The 20,873-nt window shown below is 34.0% G+C and overlaps 1 protein-coding gene across 3 annotated transcripts; it reads left to right on the top strand.

Moving 5' to 3' along the window:
• The first annotated feature begins 903 nt into the window (after positions 1 to 903).
• Positions 904 to 19,706, top strand: GTG1 (GPCR-type G protein 1). 3 transcript variants are annotated; one of them, XR_016026332.1, is made up of 15 exons: positions 906 to 1,297; positions 2,788 to 2,888; positions 3,363 to 3,470; positions 4,130 to 4,250; positions 6,140 to 6,269; positions 6,719 to 6,797; positions 7,872 to 7,960; positions 8,684 to 8,776; positions 11,077 to 11,103; positions 11,208 to 11,294; positions 13,239 to 13,310; positions 13,884 to 14,014; positions 15,922 to 16,086; positions 16,278 to 16,334; positions 19,459 to 19,706. XR_016026332.1 is itself a non-coding variant. In XM_088806465.1 (14 exons), exons 1-13 carry the CDS (start codon positions 1,083 to 1,085, stop codon positions 16,073 to 16,075), a joined length of 1,407 nt encoding a protein of 468 aa, XP_088662591.1. In that variant the 5' UTR covers positions 906 to 1,082; the 3' UTR covers positions 16,076 to 16,086; positions 19,459 to 19,706. The 3 variants fall into 3 exon arrangements, 2 of the variants coding, with proteins under 2 accessions (XP_007029700.2, XP_088662591.1); XM_088806465.1 differs by lacking the exon at positions 16,278 to 16,334; XM_007029638.3 differs by lacking the exons at positions 13,239 to 13,310; positions 13,884 to 14,014; positions 15,922 to 16,086; positions 16,278 to 16,334; positions 19,459 to 19,706 and adding an exon at positions 11,508 to 12,455 and having other exon boundaries at positions 904 to 1,297.
• The last annotated feature ends 1,167 nt before the right edge of the window (positions 19,707 to 20,873 follow it).

The following is a 20,873-nucleotide window of genomic DNA, read 5'->3' as shown; positions in this document are numbered from 1 at the left end:
GGTAAAAGTATGTCTAATCCGCTGACATTATACATTATCCAATTAGGGAAGAGATTAAAAAACTTAGACAAGACAAAATAACATTTATTAAATACAAAATAAAATAAATAAATAAATAAATTTATTACATTTCCATTTTTTTGGTAAAAAGTTTTCAACTTTGATTCTTTGTTATTTTTAAAATTAAAAATTTGGAAAGAAATAGATTTTAAATGCATATTTTATAATTTTTTTTAATTAAAATGTTTAAAAGGATAAAAGATTTTGGTTAAAAAAGAATGGCTGTGACAATTTAACCTAGAGAGAATATAATGTAAATAATTTATAAAATTAAGTATATAGCAATTGGGAAAAAAAAAAAGAAAGAAGACAGAGAGAGAGAGAGAGAGCAAAAAACGTCGGCAAGCGTGCGCATAGGGAAACGTGAAGAAGAAAGGAGAGAGAGTGGTGGGGGCCCAAGGCCCAGGGCCCAAGAGGGGACAGGGTGTTGTTAAAGCGTCAGTGATCGTGGGTGTGGGAACCAAACATCACGTGCTTCCTTCCCTCTACGTTTCTCCCACATTTTTTATTATTTGTTTTTTCACTGGACGTACACCTGCGTCATTTCTTGTTCCCCGCCACGTCACTCCCCTACACTTATTCTCCTCTTTTTGTCTGCCTTCTTACATCATCATTCATCATCTCTGTTTTTTTTTAGCAATTACTTTTTTTTTATTACAAAAATGGTGGGAAAAATCTCTTTCTATTTTAACACAAGAAAAAAAGACACGGTTTGTCCATGAAGATGGGTTTGGTTGGGCCATAATTATTTGATTGTTAGGGATTGCATATGGTATATGATTGCAACTTGAGCCCACATATGTTTGATTTTGGGTTTGGGTTTTGAATCCTGAGAAATTCTGGGTCTAAGAAATTATTATCTTCTATTTCATCAAGTACAGCTCCCAAGCCAACCGAACCGCAGCGTTCCTCCCCATTTCGAAGGAAACTGCTCCAACAGATCAGCAACGTACAAATACCCGAGAGGAAATCTAGAAAACCAAAAAGAACAAAGATTTTGAGAGAGAGAGTTTGTAGAAGAGATGGGGTGGGGATGGGCGATCTGCGAAGGAATGGTGATCATTGGATCGCTTGTTCTTCTTGGATGGGCAGGTCTTTGGTTCTTAAACCGAAGACTTTACAAAGAGTACGAGGAGAAAAGAGCTTTGGTTCAGATCATTTTCAGTATTGTTTTCGCTTTCTCTTGTAACCTTCTCCAGCTTGTTCTTTTCGAGATCATCCCTCTTCTCTCCAGAGAGTAAGAGTCTCCCTCGCTCTCTCTTTGCATCTTCTTTTTGTTGATTGGAAATTTGGTTTTGTTAATTTAGTCTAATTTTGCTTTTAGGAGTTAACTATATTTCTATACATGTTTAGGAGTTTCCAAGTGCATTTACTTTTAAGGGTTTTGCTTTGTGATTAGAGGAAATGAAGTTGAATAAAATTTTGAGTGCATCATATGCGCTTTTTTGAAATTTATTATCGAGAAATGGGAATGCGTAGGAATTTTTGAAAATTGGGTTTTTGATGGATATGGTTTTAATGTAAGTATGTAAGTAATGAGACTTTACTTGTGTGATTCGTGCTTTATTAGGGGTTAACTTTCCATGTATGTTAGGGGTTTTGAGTATTTTAGTCATATGGGTTTTGTTTGTTTTGTTTTTTGCTTTTTGGGTTGCTTTTTGAATGGGAAAAGGAAGTTGAATTAAAATTTGATAATTAGGGTTTTCCTGGTTATTTGGGACTAATTCAACTCTTGGCGACTGGTGAATGTATTTTGCATGTGGAGTTATTAATTGCTTTATTTTTTTTTTTAGTATCTTTTGGTTGTTACTTTATTTACTTGCCTTTTGCTTTTAAAAGACTGGTGTGCTTGTTTGTTTGGTTGTTAGAAAATTTATCAGGCATGGCATTTACATATGTGAATTTTTGTAAATTTTTATGCCTAACCTATGTTATATGGACTTGGGATAGGGTGATGGGCACAGGTATGTTATGTTTTTGACAATTTTTTACATTATGTTTTATGATTAAAATGCAATACCCGTATGAATAGTTAAGTATCCAAGAAGTGTTGAACACGGTTTTGTTAGGGTAAAGTGAAGAGTTTGTGTAACATAGTGTCTAACTAATTTGCTGCCCTGTGTATGTGATATTTGGTTTCTTGGAAGAAAATGTTAGAAGGGAAAAGTGTGGTTTTAGAATTGATTTTAATGGTATTGGTATTAATGAACTACTGAGCTTGATCTTCCACCCAAAGGGTAATGTTAAGTGAATTGATCCTTTTTGAAACATGAAAATGCATATACGGATTATTAGAAGTCCCCTTTCTGAATTCTTAAGAAAACAAAGTACATTAGGCTTCTAAATATTTATTTTTTTTGTAGTTCTGGAGAAGTTACTATTATTGATTTGTGATTCTTTTGTTCTTAATTTTATTAATTCTCTAGGGTGGTTTGTAAGCATAGATTTAATTAATTGGGCCACAAGGGATATGACCATGATGTCATTTTTTTTATGTTTAAAAAGAAAAAAAGGGAGAAAAAAATGCCTTATGTAATGAGCATTTTGCCAGTAGTTATTGTGTGTGTCTATCATGTCCTTCTGCTCTTCCTTCATTTTATGGTTCGTTACTATGTTTTAGTGTCCAACGTGAAATCCTGCCCTCCTTCTGGTTGCTTATTTGAATTTTGTAACACTCATTACCTCATTCTCTAATAGTATGTTAATTCACATTGTTTTTGTTGGTAGGGCAAGATGGATAAACTGGAAGGTGGATCTATTCTGTTTGATTTTGCTATTGGTTTTCATGTTGCCTTATTACCATTGTTACTTGATGCTTTGCAACAGTGGTAAGTTTGTGTTTTTCTTAGTGCCAACTGAGTTCTTTTAACTCCATGTTTCTTTTATAATCTTGTATTATTTTCTTAAATTTGCTATTTCTCTTGTGAGGGTTAATGTTGAAATGTTAACATTTTTGAGAACCTTGCTGTGTCTCCTTCTTTTAAATTTAACTGTCTGCATTCTTCAGTATGACCATCATATGTAATCAGTTAATTTACTGGAGAATGGTGCATATACTCTGTTTTTTTATCATGGATTTTATGTCTATGTCACACATTTGAGTTCTAAGCTGAGAGGGATCTGTGAGGGGAGTTAAGAGTGTTTTTAAAAATGTCACTTGGTGCCTATGTATATGGGAATGCAGTGAGTGAAGATTTCTGAGGCCAAACTTGCTAGTTGCTGAAAGACAAAATAAATAACATCTTAAATGGGTTCAGTGATTATCTTTAGGCCTCCTGATGTTTTCTGCATGTTTATATCAGGTGTGAGGAAGGAGCGGGCTGGATTGGGAGCTATCCTATTCTTGTTGGCATTTCTCTATGCTTTTTGGCGCATGGGCATTCACTTTCCCATGCCCTCTCCTGACAAAGGTTTTGGGCTTTCATTAAGTTCATAGTTTCAATCTTTATGACATGCGCTGGCAGAAAGTCATCATGTGTTGTTAACATATTTCTTGCCCTCTGTTCTGATTGGATTTGGTTTCAATCCTTTACCTCTTCCATAGTCTGTAACTTGAGGAAATGACTTCAAAGGTTGATCTTAATGATACAACACTGCGCCTGAACTTTTTGGGGGCTGCTTAGCATTAAAGATTGGAGGATGTTTATAATTTGATGGTAATGGAGCAAATTTCGGGGCTTTTAAGATTTTAGAAAAACAATGTAGGTTGCAGTAGTCCTGGAATATTAGCTGGAGCCAAAGAGAAATTTATGGTTGGTTTGGAGGTTTCAATTATAAAATACAACAATATAAGGCAAAGAGATCTGTTACACCCTTGGCATTTTTGCATTTCTTATCTCTTTAAAAGATTACATTTCTGCCTGGCTATTTCTCTGCGGGCAAAACCTGGATTTTCTTACCAGTTGTCAGTAACCTGGATTCAAGGATAATGGGTTAAATGTTAATATATAAGCACCAAGGAAAAAAAAAGTCTTATTTTAAATTTAAGCATAGATCTTTTATGCAAGTGTTTCAGAAATATTAGCTAGTTCTTTCCAGCTGCTCAGCTTCTTCTGATTTTGATTTTCAGGTTTCTTCACAATGCCTCAGTTGGTCAGTCGAATTGGTGTTGTTGGAGTAACTGTCATGGCTGTCCTATCTGGTTTTGGTGCTGTAAATTTGCCATACAGCTATTTGTCCCTCTTCATCAGGTACTGACATGTACTAAATTGTCGATTTCTTGGTTATTGGATGCAGGAGAGTTAAACAGATTTGATTCCTGCATGTTTCATTATAAATCTAACCTTTTCCCTCTATTAAGAACATTATTTCCTGCATTTCTGTCATGCTTGTTTAGTATTATGTTTGGTCATAACTTGTTTGGGCAACCTTGTTTCTTCTCTTACATTGTCTTTGGTTTATGTGATCCTCCAATCATTAGTTGGAAGCAATTCGAGAAGATGGGATATCCTTGAACAAAATAAAGGCATCATGAACATATTTGCTTAGGTACTGGAGACAAGTGGTCAGGAATTGGATGAGGGGAAAACCCAGGGAATAGTTACAGTGTATCAATTAATGTAGGAGAGATATTTTTTCTTGTTATGAGGCTTAACCAGTTGCAAGGAGTGAAGAGGGTTTGAGGAAGATTATACCAGCAGAAATAGTAGGATGGGTGAAGGTGGAGTGATTTGCATATCTATTGAAAGCTATCAGAGATTCTGCCATTTCCAAGAAGTGGCAGGTCAGGAATGGTCATGTTATGGTTTGACAATAGTGCAGGTGTAAGAAGTTTGAGGTTGCACTTATTTCAAATTATGGCTTATAAGAAGTTGTCTGAGATGTGTCTACTTAAATTTTTGTGGCTGAAATTGGGACTTCAAGTTTTCAGATGCCTGAGTGTAGGTATTTAGAGTTAAAAATGCAATTAAAATAGGTAGAGATTTTCAGAGGAACAGAACTGAATTAAGGACTGTTATTTTTGGAATTTAATGGCAGCAGGAAATGTAGACTCTCTCTCTCTCTAATTATTATTATTTTTTAAATTTAGGTATGATGTGGTGAAAATGGTTGGATAACATATCTGGGGATTTGTCTTTTGTCATGGTGCAGCGGCATTTAAAGGTCTATATCAATGTGGTTGAAAATTTGATGCTTTGGGTGTTTAGATTGTTTATTTCTATAATAAGCGGCAAGAAGAAAATAATTGCAGCTCCCAAGTAATCTCCAGAACTCGAACAAGAAGACTTAACTTTAAGCTCTCAAATAATTGCAATAGCAGGAAATATTTTTAGAAACCATATGAACAACTGTGCTCTTGGGTAGATCTAAATGATTATAAAAGATTCTTTACTAACTCTAAATGATTGCAAAAGCCCTATTGAGTTGTTGAGTTTGCAGCTTTATAATATGTGGGTTGATATATCAGCTTCTTTACTGGGGAAATGGATGGAGCATGCTGTCCTTGCTATTATATAAATGGATACTTCCTTTGGTTCATATACTCAAATGTTAGTAAAGGTTCAATATTAAACTCAATGAGGATGATTATATGATAAGTAGAGCCTAAAAACAGAAGAACCTCTGTGAAATAGCTTACTAACTCTTAGGTGTTCTCTTTTATGGTAACATTTTATAGAATCACTAAAGTAAAAGAAATAATAAAGTTTTTAGGGAGTAATCACAAGCATGGTCCTTAACATTTATTGGCTTTATATATTTTTAGGGGGTGAATGTTGTGTTTACCACCCTTTCATATTGTGACAACTGTAGAAAGTAAAATGGCATTATTCTGCACGAGCCTACTTTGGATCTGTACTCATGGTTGAGCCTGTAAAAAACACATGTGATGTTAAGGAATTTCAAAGCCATTTTTTTCCTGTATAGCTTGGATAGTTTGTAGTTTTTGCATCAAGATATTAGGAGTACAAGATTCATATGTAGCTTATAATGCTGTGAAAGCTGATACTGATACTTTATTGACATTTTTAACAGATTAAAGCTGCCCTTTCTGGTGTGTTAAGGTTTCCAGTATCATTTTTGTGTCTACATATTTAGATGATTTTGATTTCTTACATATTTGTGGCTATAAACATGGCAGAGAGATTGAGGAATCAGAGATTAAGGCATTGGAGAGACAACTAATGCAATCAATTGAGACTTGTGTTGCAAAGAAAAAGAAGATCATTCTTTGTCAAATGGAGATGGAACGAATTCAAGGATCTGATGAGGTTAACTGATCTCGCTCTTATTCTCTTGGCGCTTTGAAATTGATGCAATGTTATTTATTGGGGTCTGCAATGACCCCCATAGAAAATATGTAAGGTTATAAATGAAGCATAAATTGTGGCTAAGATGGAGAGAAACATAAAAAGAATTTGACTATTCTGCTTTAAGCTAACTTATTATTGGTTTTAAATGTTGTCAAATTTGAATTTGATTTGGTGCATTCTGTCACAACTAACCATATCCTTCTGCCAAAATTATGTTACATGCATTATACTTGTTGGCTGTGTTGTTATTCTTGTCTGGCAGTGTTTGTTTGTTACTTGCCCCGGTTGTTGCTTTTAAAAATATTTAATTATATATTTTGAGCATGAAATATTAGTACTTCTCAAGTATTGGGATTGACAGCGATTACAGTTACCATGTTTTGACTAATTAAAGATGTATCTTTCAGAACTTAAAGGCCAGATCCTTCTTCAAACGGATTGTTGGCACAGTTGTACGTTCAGTGCAAGATGATCAAAAGGAGCAAGGTCTGCAGTTGTTTCCCCATCTTCATCATACACTGTAAAATTTTCTATAATGATGACTTGTGATGTGTTATTGTCTACATAAAATCTTTGGATTAGTACGCTTCTCTTTTGATGTTTTTCCTTCTAAAACCCTTTTTAGGTGCCTCAATAAAATTCTTGGAATTTCTCCTTGGATAATCATACATTGTAGGAACCTCAACTATCATTTAGTGGCCTCAACTTTGGAAAAATCATTCATTAATGATTGCTATGGACTTATATGTTGATATTAAATAAGTGAAGGCATATCTATTTGTATGTCACACTTATTTTTCATTGTAAACACTTTGTATTTTCTTGTTTAATTAGATTTTTTCCTTCTTCTTCTCCACTATAAACCTTGAATTTTCTATGTTTGCATGCATCGTGGCAGTTCATGTTTATGAATATTTTGTATCTATGGCACATCAACTATGAGATTGTGGATAGTGTAAGAATGAACAAGAAGAGATATGCAGTATTATTTTCCTATTACTTTTGGTGCAATTTAATCTAATTTTTGGCTATGCTTCAAACTAAGGTGTCATCCGCAGCTCAGAGAGGTCTTTCAAGCACTGAATGCAAGTTCTAATGTAGGGCATATAAGGCTATTTTTGCACAGGATTCTTAGTGATCATTTCTTGCCCTTGGGCATTAGCTTAAGTAATAAAGTATCATGGAGAGAAAAGTTGTTGTCCTACTATCTGGGTCTAAATTGGTATTCAAAATGGCCTTTGGCTTTATGTTTTCAAATCTTGAACTTAAAGTTTCAGGTTTTTGTGGACAGCCTGAAGTGCCAATTTAGATGCATTGTTGTTATATTTCTGCTTAATGTTTTTGGTGCTTAAATGTCTTGCCTGTCATCCACCTTGTTTCTGGCTGTACACTTGCATTGGCTTTAATATTTTTTGTTGATGTACTTTTAAAATTTTCAAAGAAGATGTTTTATTTTACTTTCTTCACATTAGCTTTTTGGCTTCTACATTTGAAAGATACATAATACTTATGGTTCAATTTTTTTGAGTCCATTAAGTAGTTTATGTTCTTCCTTTGCAGATATTAAAATCTTGGAAGCTGAGGTTCAAACTTTGGAAGAGGTTTCAAAGCAACTATTCCTGGAAATCTATGAGCTTCGCCAAGCGAAGGTTTACCTTTGGCTATACATTTGTATTCTAACTATATGAAATATGATGATGGACCTTCGACCTAGAGGTCTATACCATCTCTTAAGGTCTTCTATATCTTTTAAAGTGTAAACTTAATTTATGAAGGCTTAGACTGAGTAACATCCCTTATTTTCTAAGGGCCACTTTAAAAGCAGATTTTCTAGATGGAGTATGCCTTAGAGCTAGGTTGAATTGAGATAAAATTTGCATGTGATATTACATTGTTGCAGTTGTATTATTCATCTTGAAAATTGATATAATGCACTTTTCTCATGTACAAGATTTACCATGCAGTAGACTCAAAAGATGTGGAGAAACAGAAAAAGAGATTGATATTAATTTTCTACTCCGTGTTAAGTGTTTTGTTACACTGGCTTGTCATGATCTTGGTACCTGTAATTTTTGCTCACAGAAGATGAACAATTATACAATCTTGGTGGTCCTCAATTGCTTTGTTGGAGTTAGAAATAATACCTTTTTAATGCAAGTTATCTATTTCCTTTCAGCAGTTGGTTTTCTTGTAAACATGTTTTTTTTTTTTTCACTTTATTATTTTTATTATTGTATGAAAATTGATATCTTAGAGGCATATTTACTGTAGTTAGTCATGTTTGGCTGCTGTAGTTTCCTTTTTCCATTTCCATTTAGATTTTGATTTCTTTCAGGAAAGCAACGCTCAGTCTTCTTTTTTATATTTTGCAGGAGGCTGTTGCTTATTCGCGAACATGGAGGGGCCATATGCAGAATTTGCTTGGTTATGCAGGTTCAGTTTATTGTGTGTATAAAATGATTAAGGTATATTGCCAAAGAATTTTTAGTTTTCTTTGCTACATGATTCATTTTGAGCAAATAGTAAAATTTAGTGGCCTGTGCGAAAGAATCGGTCTTGCCCGATGCAGATGAAAAAGCCCTGAGATGTCATTAGTAACCTGAAAATAAGATGTCATAAATAAAGAAAAAAGAAATATGATGAAGGTAACAATCATTAAGATTGGAAAAATTGAGATGCCTTCACAAAAGGCCCAACCATAGGTTTTCACCACGCATTTTATGGAAATGAGCATTAACCCCAATAATGTGCTAAATGTTCATAATGCTTTTGATTTCATGGATGATAATTGATGATTTTTGTAGTCCAGGTTTTCACAGTTCTATTTAATTATATTGTAATCGATTTCAATTAGGTTGTCCTTAATTTGTGGGAATTTACTTGGTTGCTGCTCTATGAAGCCTTTGATTTCCATGCTGTAGGGGAGCTTTATACTTTCTCCTATATGAAACAGTGTTTTGCATCTTATAAGTTCCCTTGATTAATTTTTGAAGGTTTGTAATTCAAAATCATTTTGATTTCAATCCCATCATTGAAGGTTATACTATCAAAATGATGGAAGAAAGTATGCAACCACTGCTTTATCAAATGGAAATAATACAATGATGATATCGATGGATAGTTACAAGATTTAATGAGGTTTTGTATGCCAATGATGCCTCTATTGACCCTCTGACTCAATTAGTCTACATTAAGGCCAAGTGGCTAAGTACTCCAAAACATTTGCAACCCTTGCATTTGAAAATAGGAAAGAGAGCATGGAGCTGTGTCTGATTCATTTTGTGTCCAAACTAAGTTTGAATAAGTTTTTCTCGAAAAGGTTTTGAGAAAAATGTGTACGTAAGGCTTTATAACAACAGCTCAATGATGGGTTAATCATTTCAAACATACTTAAATAGCTTTTTATTAGAATTTAAAGAATTTTTTTTCTTAAAAAAAAAGAGAAAAGAAGAATGTCTTTTCAGAAATAAATAAAATATAAATTTGTAGAAATGTATGCATCATTGAGTTAAACTCAGGATCCCACCTCCTTTTTCAAGCAGCTTGAGACTGCTTGTTGAGGAGGTGAAAGCAAATAAAAAATCTCAAAATAGGCCTTCATCACATTTGCTCTACTTCGTGGGATCCCACCTCCCCTTTTTCAAGCAACCTGAGACTGCTTGTTGAGTAGGTGAAAGCAAGTCAGAAATCTCAAAATAGGCCCTCATCACATTTGCTCTACTGCATAGGATCCTACCTCCCCTTTTCCAAGTGACTTGAGACTGCTTGATGAGTAGGTGAAAGCGAATGAAAACTCTTGAAATAGGTCTTCATCACATTTGCTTTAACACCATATAGATTGCACCAGTAAATATCTAGGGATAACAAGTGAGATAGCACATGTTCAAGTCTTACAAGTTGTTGGTTTTGTAAAAATGTTATTACTATTAAAATTCCCGATTTACCAGGCCTCAAATAAATTAAGCTATGACTGAATCATGATCCTTTTTGCAAGAAATTGATTAGTATCTGAATAAAATCTCAAAATTTCCCCCCTTTAAATGAGATTTTATAAAATTCTTCAATGAAAGGTTTTTAGATGCTGAAGCCAGACTTTGAGAGTTATTTTCATGCTTTCTTTCATTGTTCGAACCACCTCAAAAACCATGACTTCTACGCCCCAATTTTCCTTTGATAGTCTGTTGATTCTTGGTCTAAAAATTCATTTTGTTCGCAGCCACTTATCTCTCTAATTTTTAGTTAAAGAATTCCTCTGATAACCTATTTGACATTTGTTTGAAATTTATTTGTTTGCTCCCCCGGTCTCCATGATTGTTAGTTAGAATGCTAATCATCTTGAAATGACTTAATCCCAGCAATATGCCTTTGAATGAGACCTTTTATTGGACTGGAGAATTGCTATAATCTCTTTTCAGGTGTTTTGTGCATCAGAATTTTTGAAGGTTGCATGGTTGATTTCTAGGGTTTTAATTTTAGCCTTCCCAACAAAATATTGTATGGGGAAATGCACAGGAACATGGACTTACTACCTGGCTTTATTCTTGAAATGGATTAAACAACTATTAATCTATGAATTTGGGATAGCAGCTTTAATATTTATTTGTTTTTATGCTAAGGGGTTCTGAGGCAGGTTAGCTCATTAAAAGTTGACTGTTGAAATCCTGAAATTGCTGATCAGATCTCAATTGCCTTTTGCTTACAAATTTTCCTCATTATATGCCTGCCTGAAAATTAAGGTGCCTGATTGATCTGTTGTTTTATGCAGTCTTTACAAAGTGTCGTTTTCAAGGAGGTATTGTTGTCATCTCTGAATGATCTCTGCAATTTTTATCTTTGTTCCTGTGTTTTTTTTCGCATAGCCATTGCAATGTATCATAAAATCTGTTTATTTGGCAGGCCGGTTCAGTTGACCCTGTTACAATGTCAATTACCATATTGTTGCAGTTCTTTGACATTGGAATTGATGCTGCATTGCTATCACAGGTCAGTTGTCAACACTGCATACAGCATTGCTCTTGCATAGATTGGTAATCTGCATCTATGTTAAAAAACCCAAAGTTGTAACTTATAACATTTGCTTTTCACTTACCACTAAGTGTCAAAATATATATTTGGCTACTGTTTTTGTCCTATACTTGACTAAGCTCATACTTTAATTATTGGGGAGGCCAGTTAATAATTTTTTTTTTCCATTAGGTACATATGGAGACCATTTGGGTCTTGGGCTACACAATTGTAGATGCCCTCTTCAATCCCATGTATTTCACCCCTCCTGTTCCAGGATTCAAACTTGAGACCTCTGACTTAGAGTCTCAATTTTTTAATTTATTCTTGTTTGTAATAATTAAAAAATTTGAAGTACCTATAATTTTAGATGGAGTTGCTTCCAAATCACAGACAGGGTGTTAAACTTGGTTCATTCTACTGCATGGCCAATTATTGAATATATATATCATATAACTTGTTAATGGATTTATCTGAATAAGCAATTGACCCATTGTATATGTCAGTATGAGGTTTTGCTGATGGTTTGTGATTTCTAACATTAGCTGTCGAACTCCTATCTCTTGATTAATTTTCAGATATTCTGTGGAAAGACTGAACCAGCAAACTTTCTTTTGCTATGATGTTAATGTGCAGAAATAAGTTTTTGCTTGTTTATTTGAATGTTTCAAAACCCTTTATGTAGTATGGTCGGGGGAACTCACTTCCAATTTAATACTAGTAACATTTTTGTGTCGTTATATATGTTTCTCTCAAGTTGGCCGTAATATATTGTTGTCATTTCAGTTTCTGCACTGCTCTATTGCATTCAGATATCAGCTCATGATGGTATCCCTTTTCTTAATTCTGCCTTAAACCAGTATATTATGGACTGATATGCTACAGTATTTTAACCCTCCAAGTTTGTCAATGAGACCCTTCACCAATTTGGTGTTTGAGCTGGAAAGAAAAACTCAAAACAATATGTAAGAGGTTAAATGTAAAAGCATGCTGTGTGGAAATATGACATGCCAACTTGGTGGCTTGATGGTGGTGCCTTTAATCATGAGGTTTTATGGATTTAACCTCTTTAGATTTTGTCATCAAGAGGTAAGGATATTAATTGAGCAAAAGAAAACAGGGAGTTAAAACTTACTTCCCTTAGAGAAGATAAAAAGATGTTTTTTCCAGTATTCTCAAGGACTATACAAGATTTTACTCTTGCTTGCATTGTAGTTAATTGATATATCTCTTACTTTGCGGGTTCCCAGCCTCAATAAAGGACAAATGTTGTAGGCTAATAAGTGGCCTCTGAGCTGGAACCTTAGTGGAGGGTAGTTGTACTAGTGGCTGATAGTTTGAGATTAAGGCATAGTGATATTTTGTTGAGAATATGTTAAAAGTATTCTTGTAGACTTTTCCTACTCCATCTGGAGGTTTTTAGAAATCTCATTTTGTAGTTCTAACTCCTAATTGAAGACATTACTATTTCTTTCAACTGATTTCAGACTTAGATGGTCTGTAAACTATGAACAGAATTGTGGGCAATTTTTATTTTAGATGTGTAATACTTCAGTCTAAGGTTAATAAATTCAGAACCTGAGTCGGTAGTGATTCAGTATAATCATTTTTTGACTTTTGTAGTTCGAATCCTGAGTTGGTTCAGATTTAGTATAATTATTTGTAGACTTGTATAGTTTGTTTTCCATGATCCATGCTTAAACCATATGGATCCACTTCTTAAGTATTTTGTTCATTTGTGCACTGAGCGCCAAAAGTTCTGGCACTTTGTAACTGGGAAAATTTAAATTTCCAACTTGTTGCCTTTAGTTTTCGCTCTAGTAACACTTTTACCAGCTATGATGCAATTGCTATCTACAGTCTCTTTGCTAGGGTTGATCATTGATGGTTGACATCTTACTTTTTTGTGTTTGTTGTTTGCAGTATATTTCCCTGATGTTTATCGGAATCTTGATTGCCATATCAGTGCGGGGTTTCTTAACGAATCTAATGAAGGTAATTTCGTCCTTTTTTTGGGCGGTGCTTAGGGGAGTCAGAGGGGGGGACGGGGGCTGTCATTCTATCTTTGTGTTTCTTGTAGTTGACCAGTTGTAGTTACCATATGCTGTGTCCAGTTGATTGTATCCAAAGATCTGAAAGTCCTTTCTGCATTGCCAATCCATTGTTGGTTTAGCAAATGTTTAGTCATTGATTTATTATTGACAACTTTAAAACCTGAGAATACAAACAAACACGGATATGTTCTGGTCATCCTTGCTGATTATATGTTGCTAATACTGTGGCCACATCACAAGATTGTATAGTTTGGCAGTTTTTCTGGCTGTCATCGTCATTGCTATTGCTGTTATTATTAATTTCACCTCCTATAGAGTATTGTTTTCTCTTCTTATATCTTCATTTCATCATTATTGGCATGACCAGCACTATACATACTTATTGGCATGGAGTCAGCCTTGTGTCCGCTATCTTCATTTCTGTTAAAATGAAATTTTCTTTGTCTTAGGAGCAGTATGAGTTTCCTGTATCTAGTTGTTTGCAGCTTAACTTGCAATGTTTGGTTGCAAGCAGTTTTTCTTTGCAGTTTCCAGAGTTGGTAGTGGATCTTCAAGTAATGTTGTCCTCTTCCTTTCGGAAATTATGGGAATGTACTTCCTCTCTTCAATTCTTCTGATAAGAAAAAGCTTGAGGACTGAATACAGGTATGGCCATGATTGATGCCAACTTTTATATCTTTTCTGTTGCTTATTAAGGAAAACCTGTTCCCTTCAATTTGTAAAGTTCTTCTGGATGTTTGTTATGGATGCCTTTCTAGAGGGACTATTTGTTAGTGTGTCAAGCATGTAGAATGTTCTGTAAGCATTGATGTGACAGGATTGTTTCCGGAATCCCCAAAATTCTGTAAAATTACTCTGCAAATATATAGTACTCATCTCTATAGTATCACTATCAAATTTTCTCTTGAACCCAGTCGTTCTATATAGGTGTGATTTTAATATAGATAGATAGATAGATAGATAGATAGATAGATAGATAGATACAATTGAAAGAAACCATATGAAATGCCAGTTTAATTTGATATCCTTGATTTACATGTCAGATACAAGGTTTAAAGGCTACTACTGAAACCTAGGATTTAGAGATTATCTTGAATGCTTGCTGAGCTAATATTGATTAGAGTTGTATAGACAAAGCTGGTGTAATTATTTCTTTGTATCATATCAGAGCACCCTTTCTGGCTCTCGGGCCATCCTTTTGGAGATTGTTGAGAAGAAGGTTAAATCTATGATATTAAGCTTCTTGGTATGGCAAAATTTTTTATCAAAAGTGTCTTGTCTTGTGCAATTTGAATTCAATTTATCGTTGTATGACCAATAAATTAGAATGCAAGACAAAATAGAAGAAATGAGAGAATGGGTGAAAATGAAGTGTTGTACAGAAGTTAGTCTTGCTATGTTACACAGAATGGATAACTAGAGATGACATAAAAGCCAGAGGACAAGAGGATGAATTAGGTCACTTAATTTAAACAGCCAGTTTATTAGCTAATATAGATGTTAGGTTTCAAGTAGGTGATGAGGTAAAGTAGAACATGAGACAAAGAGAAGAAATGAGAGAATGGGTGAAAATGAAGTGTAGTTCCGTGCAGAAGTTAGTCTTGCTGTGTTAAGCATAGAATGGATAACTAGAGATGACTCAAAAGGCAGAGGACAACGGGATGAATAAGGTCAGCTAACCAAAACAAGCCTGGTCATCTGAGTGAAAATAGACATTCTTTGTCAGGTTGGAAGTCAAGCTGACACAACCTTGGTAGACTTGCCTTTATGCCTGCAATGAAAAGGTGAGTTGGTGCCTATCAGCTACTAATGCAGCCAGTATCTGCAATCTTAACAATTTCTTTGAAATGGTATTAAATTGGAAATCAGGATGGACATAGACTTGATGGATTGATTAGTTTCATCCATTAGGATGGTCATATATAGCTATTTTATAAAGTTTTATGTGTCATAAAAGACTTGTTTAGACCATTGCCTGTAAGTGTTAGATTGACTATGTAGAACTGTTTAAATGTTAGTGAATGAGGCCTTCCTTCTTGATCTTTAAGATATGTATTCCAATGTACCTGCCTTTGTTTGTGAACTGTTCTTTTAGTAATAGGAATCCCCGCTAACTTAAAAAACTTAAAGTTGGACTAAACCTTTAAGTGCCGCTGGGCAAACCTTTTTCATTTGTGCAGTTATGAAATGTGGAGCTGCTTTTTATATGTTTCAGTATCATTTGGATGGGTAATTAATTGCATCAAATTATTTATGGTTCAATGGACCTTGCACTGAATGTGCTCTTATTTATTGTTTCTTTGGGTTTGTTCTCTATGTAGTTGTCCTTGGCATTTGTCTTATGAATGTAATTACCATATTATCATGGTTGAATTTCTCAGTTTAGGATTCTGCAAAACAGTGTAAACATATTTTTTCTCGAACTATGTCTACTAGGACTTAACTTGGACGGGGCTCGTTTTATTTAATTTAATTTGTTGTTTAAACCCTACAGCTTACTATCATTTGCATTTAAAACCTGGAGCCTTCTTAGTATGTGTATCCCTTGGCAGGTTGATTATAACAGATGTTTTGGGTGGAGATATTCAGTTTGACTTCTACCACCGATGGTTTGATGCGATTTTTGTAGCCAGTGCTTTCCTTTCTCTGCTTTTGCTTTCTGCACATTATACATCTCGCCAGGCTGACAAACACCCTATTGATTGACATTTTCTCATGTAAGTAAATATCAACAAATCACTTCATTTCCATTATCGTAACTTTTAATTCCTTTTAATTAGTGCAACATGTAGAATTGTATTTGTGCCAAACCAATATATGTTAGTGAGGAAAAGAGAAATGGTACTTCTAGCCTGCTTGGTTTTTTTCATACTGATTGCATCTTATGGGACTGTTTTCCTTGTTTTAGATGTGCCAGAACAAAGCATTTATATACAATTTCAATTCGTTTCAAGCCTAAAAACAGGTACCAATGTGGATGAATTCCAACACTATTATACCATTTGATGCGTCTTATATGATTCATACTTTCACTTTTTCGTTCTTTAAATTGAATTGAAATAATATTCACATTTACGGAGCTAAGTCTGTCGTCATTGCTCTTAATCAAAAAGCTGAGTAATCTGCCTAGGGCAAAAAAATAATTTGTTCCTTCCTTCCTTTTTATGCTTAAGCTGGTGTCTCACAAAAGTGTGCCTGGTTCATCTTGAAGGGCTGCTGTCTCTAAGATCTCATGTATGTTAAAATATTATCATTCTGTGATCATTAAGATTTACTTGAAAGTCATTCCTTAGAATCGTTTCTTTTTACCTCTTAAATCAGCTGACTTGAACTCTCCTAAGATGTAGAGCTGTAATTAATGACAACAGTATCAGCAGCGCAGTAGGGATTGCTGAAAAAGCAGTACTTTTCCCCAAAAATTCATGAAAACGCTCTAAATGTTTAGTCCTGTTTGAGGAGATCAACCGTTAACCTATTTTGCCTAGCTTTTTTTCAGCTTATCTACCTCTTAAAAGTAGAAGCCAGGCCAAACAGGATTTTTGAGAAGCTCTTAAAAAAAAAGAAGCTTTTTTTTAAAGAACAAAACTTTAAAAAAAGAGCTTAAAGAAAAGCTCTAGAGAAGAGTTTTCTCATCTCTTCTTTTAAAAACACGCCAACTTTTCAAGAAATACTTCTCTCTCAATCAATCTCCCTCTCTTATCTCTCTTTTTGCAAATCACCCTTCTCCAACGTAAAATCGTGATCTCCCTCTTCTCTGTCTCTCTCTACAAAGACTACTAAAAAAAAAAAAAAAGAGCTAGCAACAAAATAACAAAATATAAGATTTTTTTGTTCCTACGAAGATTAAGAGAATAAAAGACTTAAATTCAAAGCTACATTCAGCTACTATTTAAAGGATTTCTTTCTTCTTCACCAAAAAACTCTAATATTATTACTACTATACAAGCTTGAGAGTTGTTCCATTTCGTTATAGATTTTTTTTACTTTAACATCTGAAATCATATATAAACTCGAAACAGACTTGTTTCGCTTTGGTTTACCATAATTAGAGCTTGTATAATTTATTTTGCCAAACAGCTTTAGTTTAATTTTAAAAGTTATTATTTTCCATAATGACTTTTAAGCTAAAAAAAACTAGGATAAACAGGCTCTAAGTTAACATTTTGGTTATTTGATAGCAATAAAATTCCTTAAAAATCACAGCTGCAGCAGCACTGACAATCAAGGTTGTCAATCATACTGGTCAGTAAGATTTTCTTGAAAAAAAATTGGTTTGGTCGAGTACTAGTGTGCCTTGGTGTACCATTTATGTTTTTTTAATATGCAAGTGTAAATTTTTTATATATGTTGATTCTATTTTTATGTTTGAAAATAAAGTCACAATGTTAATTTAGTTCACAGACCTTATGTTTGTATCAATAATAGTAATAAAAATTTTATTTTATAATTGAAACTACCATGCATATTCCATAAAACAAATATGTGATGTATCTTTTGATTGATTTGGCACTGATATAAAGCCATAAGATTCTTAAAATACTTTCAATTGTCAAATTAGATGTCCTATCCAAGTAAAAAAAAAATTAACTAATTTTGGGCTCTCTGGTGACAAAGGTTGATGATTTCTAATGATTTTGTACAGAAATGAGACATTAGTTTTTGGTCAAAATTGCCAAAATAGGCTGGTATGACAGGTAGCACCAGAATATGGTGGTACCAAACGCAGAACAACAATAGAAGGTTAAAGTACATTGGTTTTGGCCCAAATTATTACTTACCAATTGATATCACCGATATCTGTATGATATTGACAGCTATGAGATTAATGACAAAATACTGTTGGATTTTAATATCCAGTAAATGATGATTAACTACCGCAGCATCAAAATACTATTGGAATCATTAGAACGTTTATGTCTTATTTAGTTGTTCAATAATTCAAGATCATAGTTGTTAATATCTGTACATGTCTAATTTTCACAAAACCATTACATATAACCCTATTCTTAATGTGCCACCTTGATTTCAGTTGTATCAACCTGTTTCTGGCTGTATCCATTGAAATATCATGTTCTTCTCCACAGATCTACCCTAAACACTTGATAATCACCAATATATCCCATTAAAAATCACAAACAGTTGCTGAAGAGAAAGGTGGCTCAAGTTGTAGAGGGAAAATGCTTCAAGTTTCTTTTTAGAGAGAAGAATGGTCTTTTAGGGGAGAGGGAGCTTTAACTTGCATAGTGAGAAAGAGGACTCCTATGAGTGATGAACTGATGATACTGTGAGAAAGAATTGTTTTGCCTTGCTGTGCTTACTGCTAAATAGCTTTAGGTGTTTTTCTTTAAGATGCACATCGTGTAGTGTTGCTGTTCAAGAATCTAAAAGCTTCAAATCTTTTACTTCCAATTTTATCCCTTAGGTGTCTGAAATATCAGTCTACTAAATAAATTAAAAATCTAGAACTTTGTATATTGGGCTTAACTAGGTGGAAAGTAAGGTTCTATTTGGTGGAGTATTTAATCTTTCTTATTAGAATTTATTTTTTCTACAAAAGTTCTCTAATTATGTCAATTCTAGATTCATTAATTGTTATTACTGAAGTGCATATTCATAATTATTATTTGTCTATTATTAGCATTATTTATAGTATCATGAACTTTTTAAGTTTAGTTAAATTTATTTCTTTTATTCGAAACATTTAAACTTAACATATATTTTTAATTAATACTATTGTATGTCATTAGTTTGAAATGGTGCATTGAAACACAACAATTACAGTGTCTGCCACTTTTTTAAGAAAATGGAAAAGCTGGGCAGTAGGCCAGTACATTATTTACAGCTTCATTTAGGATACCTGCATTAGATTCACAAAATATTTCTTATCTATATGACTACTTAAAGGCTGAAGCAAAGTAAATTTATTCATCTAGTTTACTGTTTAAACAATGAAGAACGTTTGCTTACTCACCAACAAGTCACATTTGCTGTTAGTTGCACTGCTTCTTGCATGCTGTTTTTCAATCTTCTTTTGTTTTTGGTTTTTTCCTTTCCTTTTGAGGAGATGATTGATTGCCATCAATTTGCAGGTTGCGAAATTACTTTTGTAAAAAAACTTTGTGAACCCCTTAAGCCTGGATATGCCTACCCCAATTACTGTAATCACACTCCAAGAGGGTCTATAGTGATCTTCTATGTTGAGGATCAAGAACAGGAGGGTTAAAATTTTGTTTACGATATTCTTGTGTATAGTTTATGATGCAAGGAAGATGGTTATTTGTGTACTTTATTTGATAATACATTTGTTAATTCTTCAATTAAATTCTAATTCTTTCAACATGCATACAAACTTAAACTATATTATTTTCATTATACCCTCTGTTTCACAATTTAATTGAATGGTGCCAGTAGTAACAGGTGCTGCACATGATGTTGATAGATTAGTGGTGATTGGTCATGTGGGAAAGATTTCCCATGGAAATGAAGATGGGTGAGATGGGACTGGTGAGTGGGAAGAGAGCTAAACCTAAAGCTTGTTTTCTACACAACAAGTAAAGAGAGTTTGAAAAGGTGAAATGGCATGCTAAATGGTTTGGCTCTGGAAACAATGGCACCTATAGTTTTGCATGATTTGTTGATAATTTTTCCCCTGGCAGTACCGTGTAGCGTTTAGCCCGTTTCCAATCTTCTGCATCAAAAATTTCATGGCAAGAGTTAGCTCAAGTGGTCGGGTGGGTGGAGATGAAGATAAGATAAATGTTCTAAATTCAGAATCCAGAGCTTTTATTAAAGTAGAAGGATTTCGAAGTCCTATTTCAAAGATGCCATGGTCAATGAAAAGGATAAGATATGCCTTGCGGGCTTCTCTTCAGGCCTCTATCACAGCCGATTTCTCTCCAACCCACTGTTGGGACTTCTATAACTCTGCATTGAAACTACCGGAAAGAAATGCACTAATTATGAACACTGTGCTTGGAAAATGCAATCGTCAATTAGGGATGGGAAAATGGGGACCGGATGAGTTACAAGCGTCAGAAGTGAAATACTATAGACGTGACACTTAAACTAAAAGCAGGCCCGTAGTTTCTTCGTAGTCCCATTATGTTCACACACTTGTATAGTCACTCTACTGTTTTTAACTTGTGAGAGTATTTATTTAGATCACTACTTTCACATCAGATAAGATAAAGAGTCAATTCACACCTCTGTTTGTCTTTTTCCCCTTTCTTTCACACGTTAAAGATGATGTTTGAAAATTTGGTCTCGCCCTATAATTCCTCCACAGGGAAGAATAGCCTTGTGGAGCTCAGCACACAGTATCTAGATAGGAGCAATTATATCTATAGTATGTTTGGTTAGAATGGGAATAGAATAATTATTTTTAAAAAATAAAATAAAATAAATAATTATTATGTAGATTGATTTATGAAAATGAAATATGATAAAAATTATTCTTATTATTATTATTATTATTTAGTTTGTAGGAATAATTTTAAGAATGATT

The sequence above is a fragment of the Theobroma cacao genome, chromosome 5, assembly GCF_053813885.1.
Source record: "Theobroma cacao isolate CCN51 chromosome 5, ASM5381388v1, whole genome shotgun sequence".
Classification (NCBI taxonomy): Eukaryota; Viridiplantae; Streptophyta; class Magnoliopsida; order Malvales; family Malvaceae; genus Theobroma; species Theobroma cacao.
Note: the sequence above shows the minus strand (reverse complement) of the source record. Positions and strands in the feature narration are given on the sequence as shown.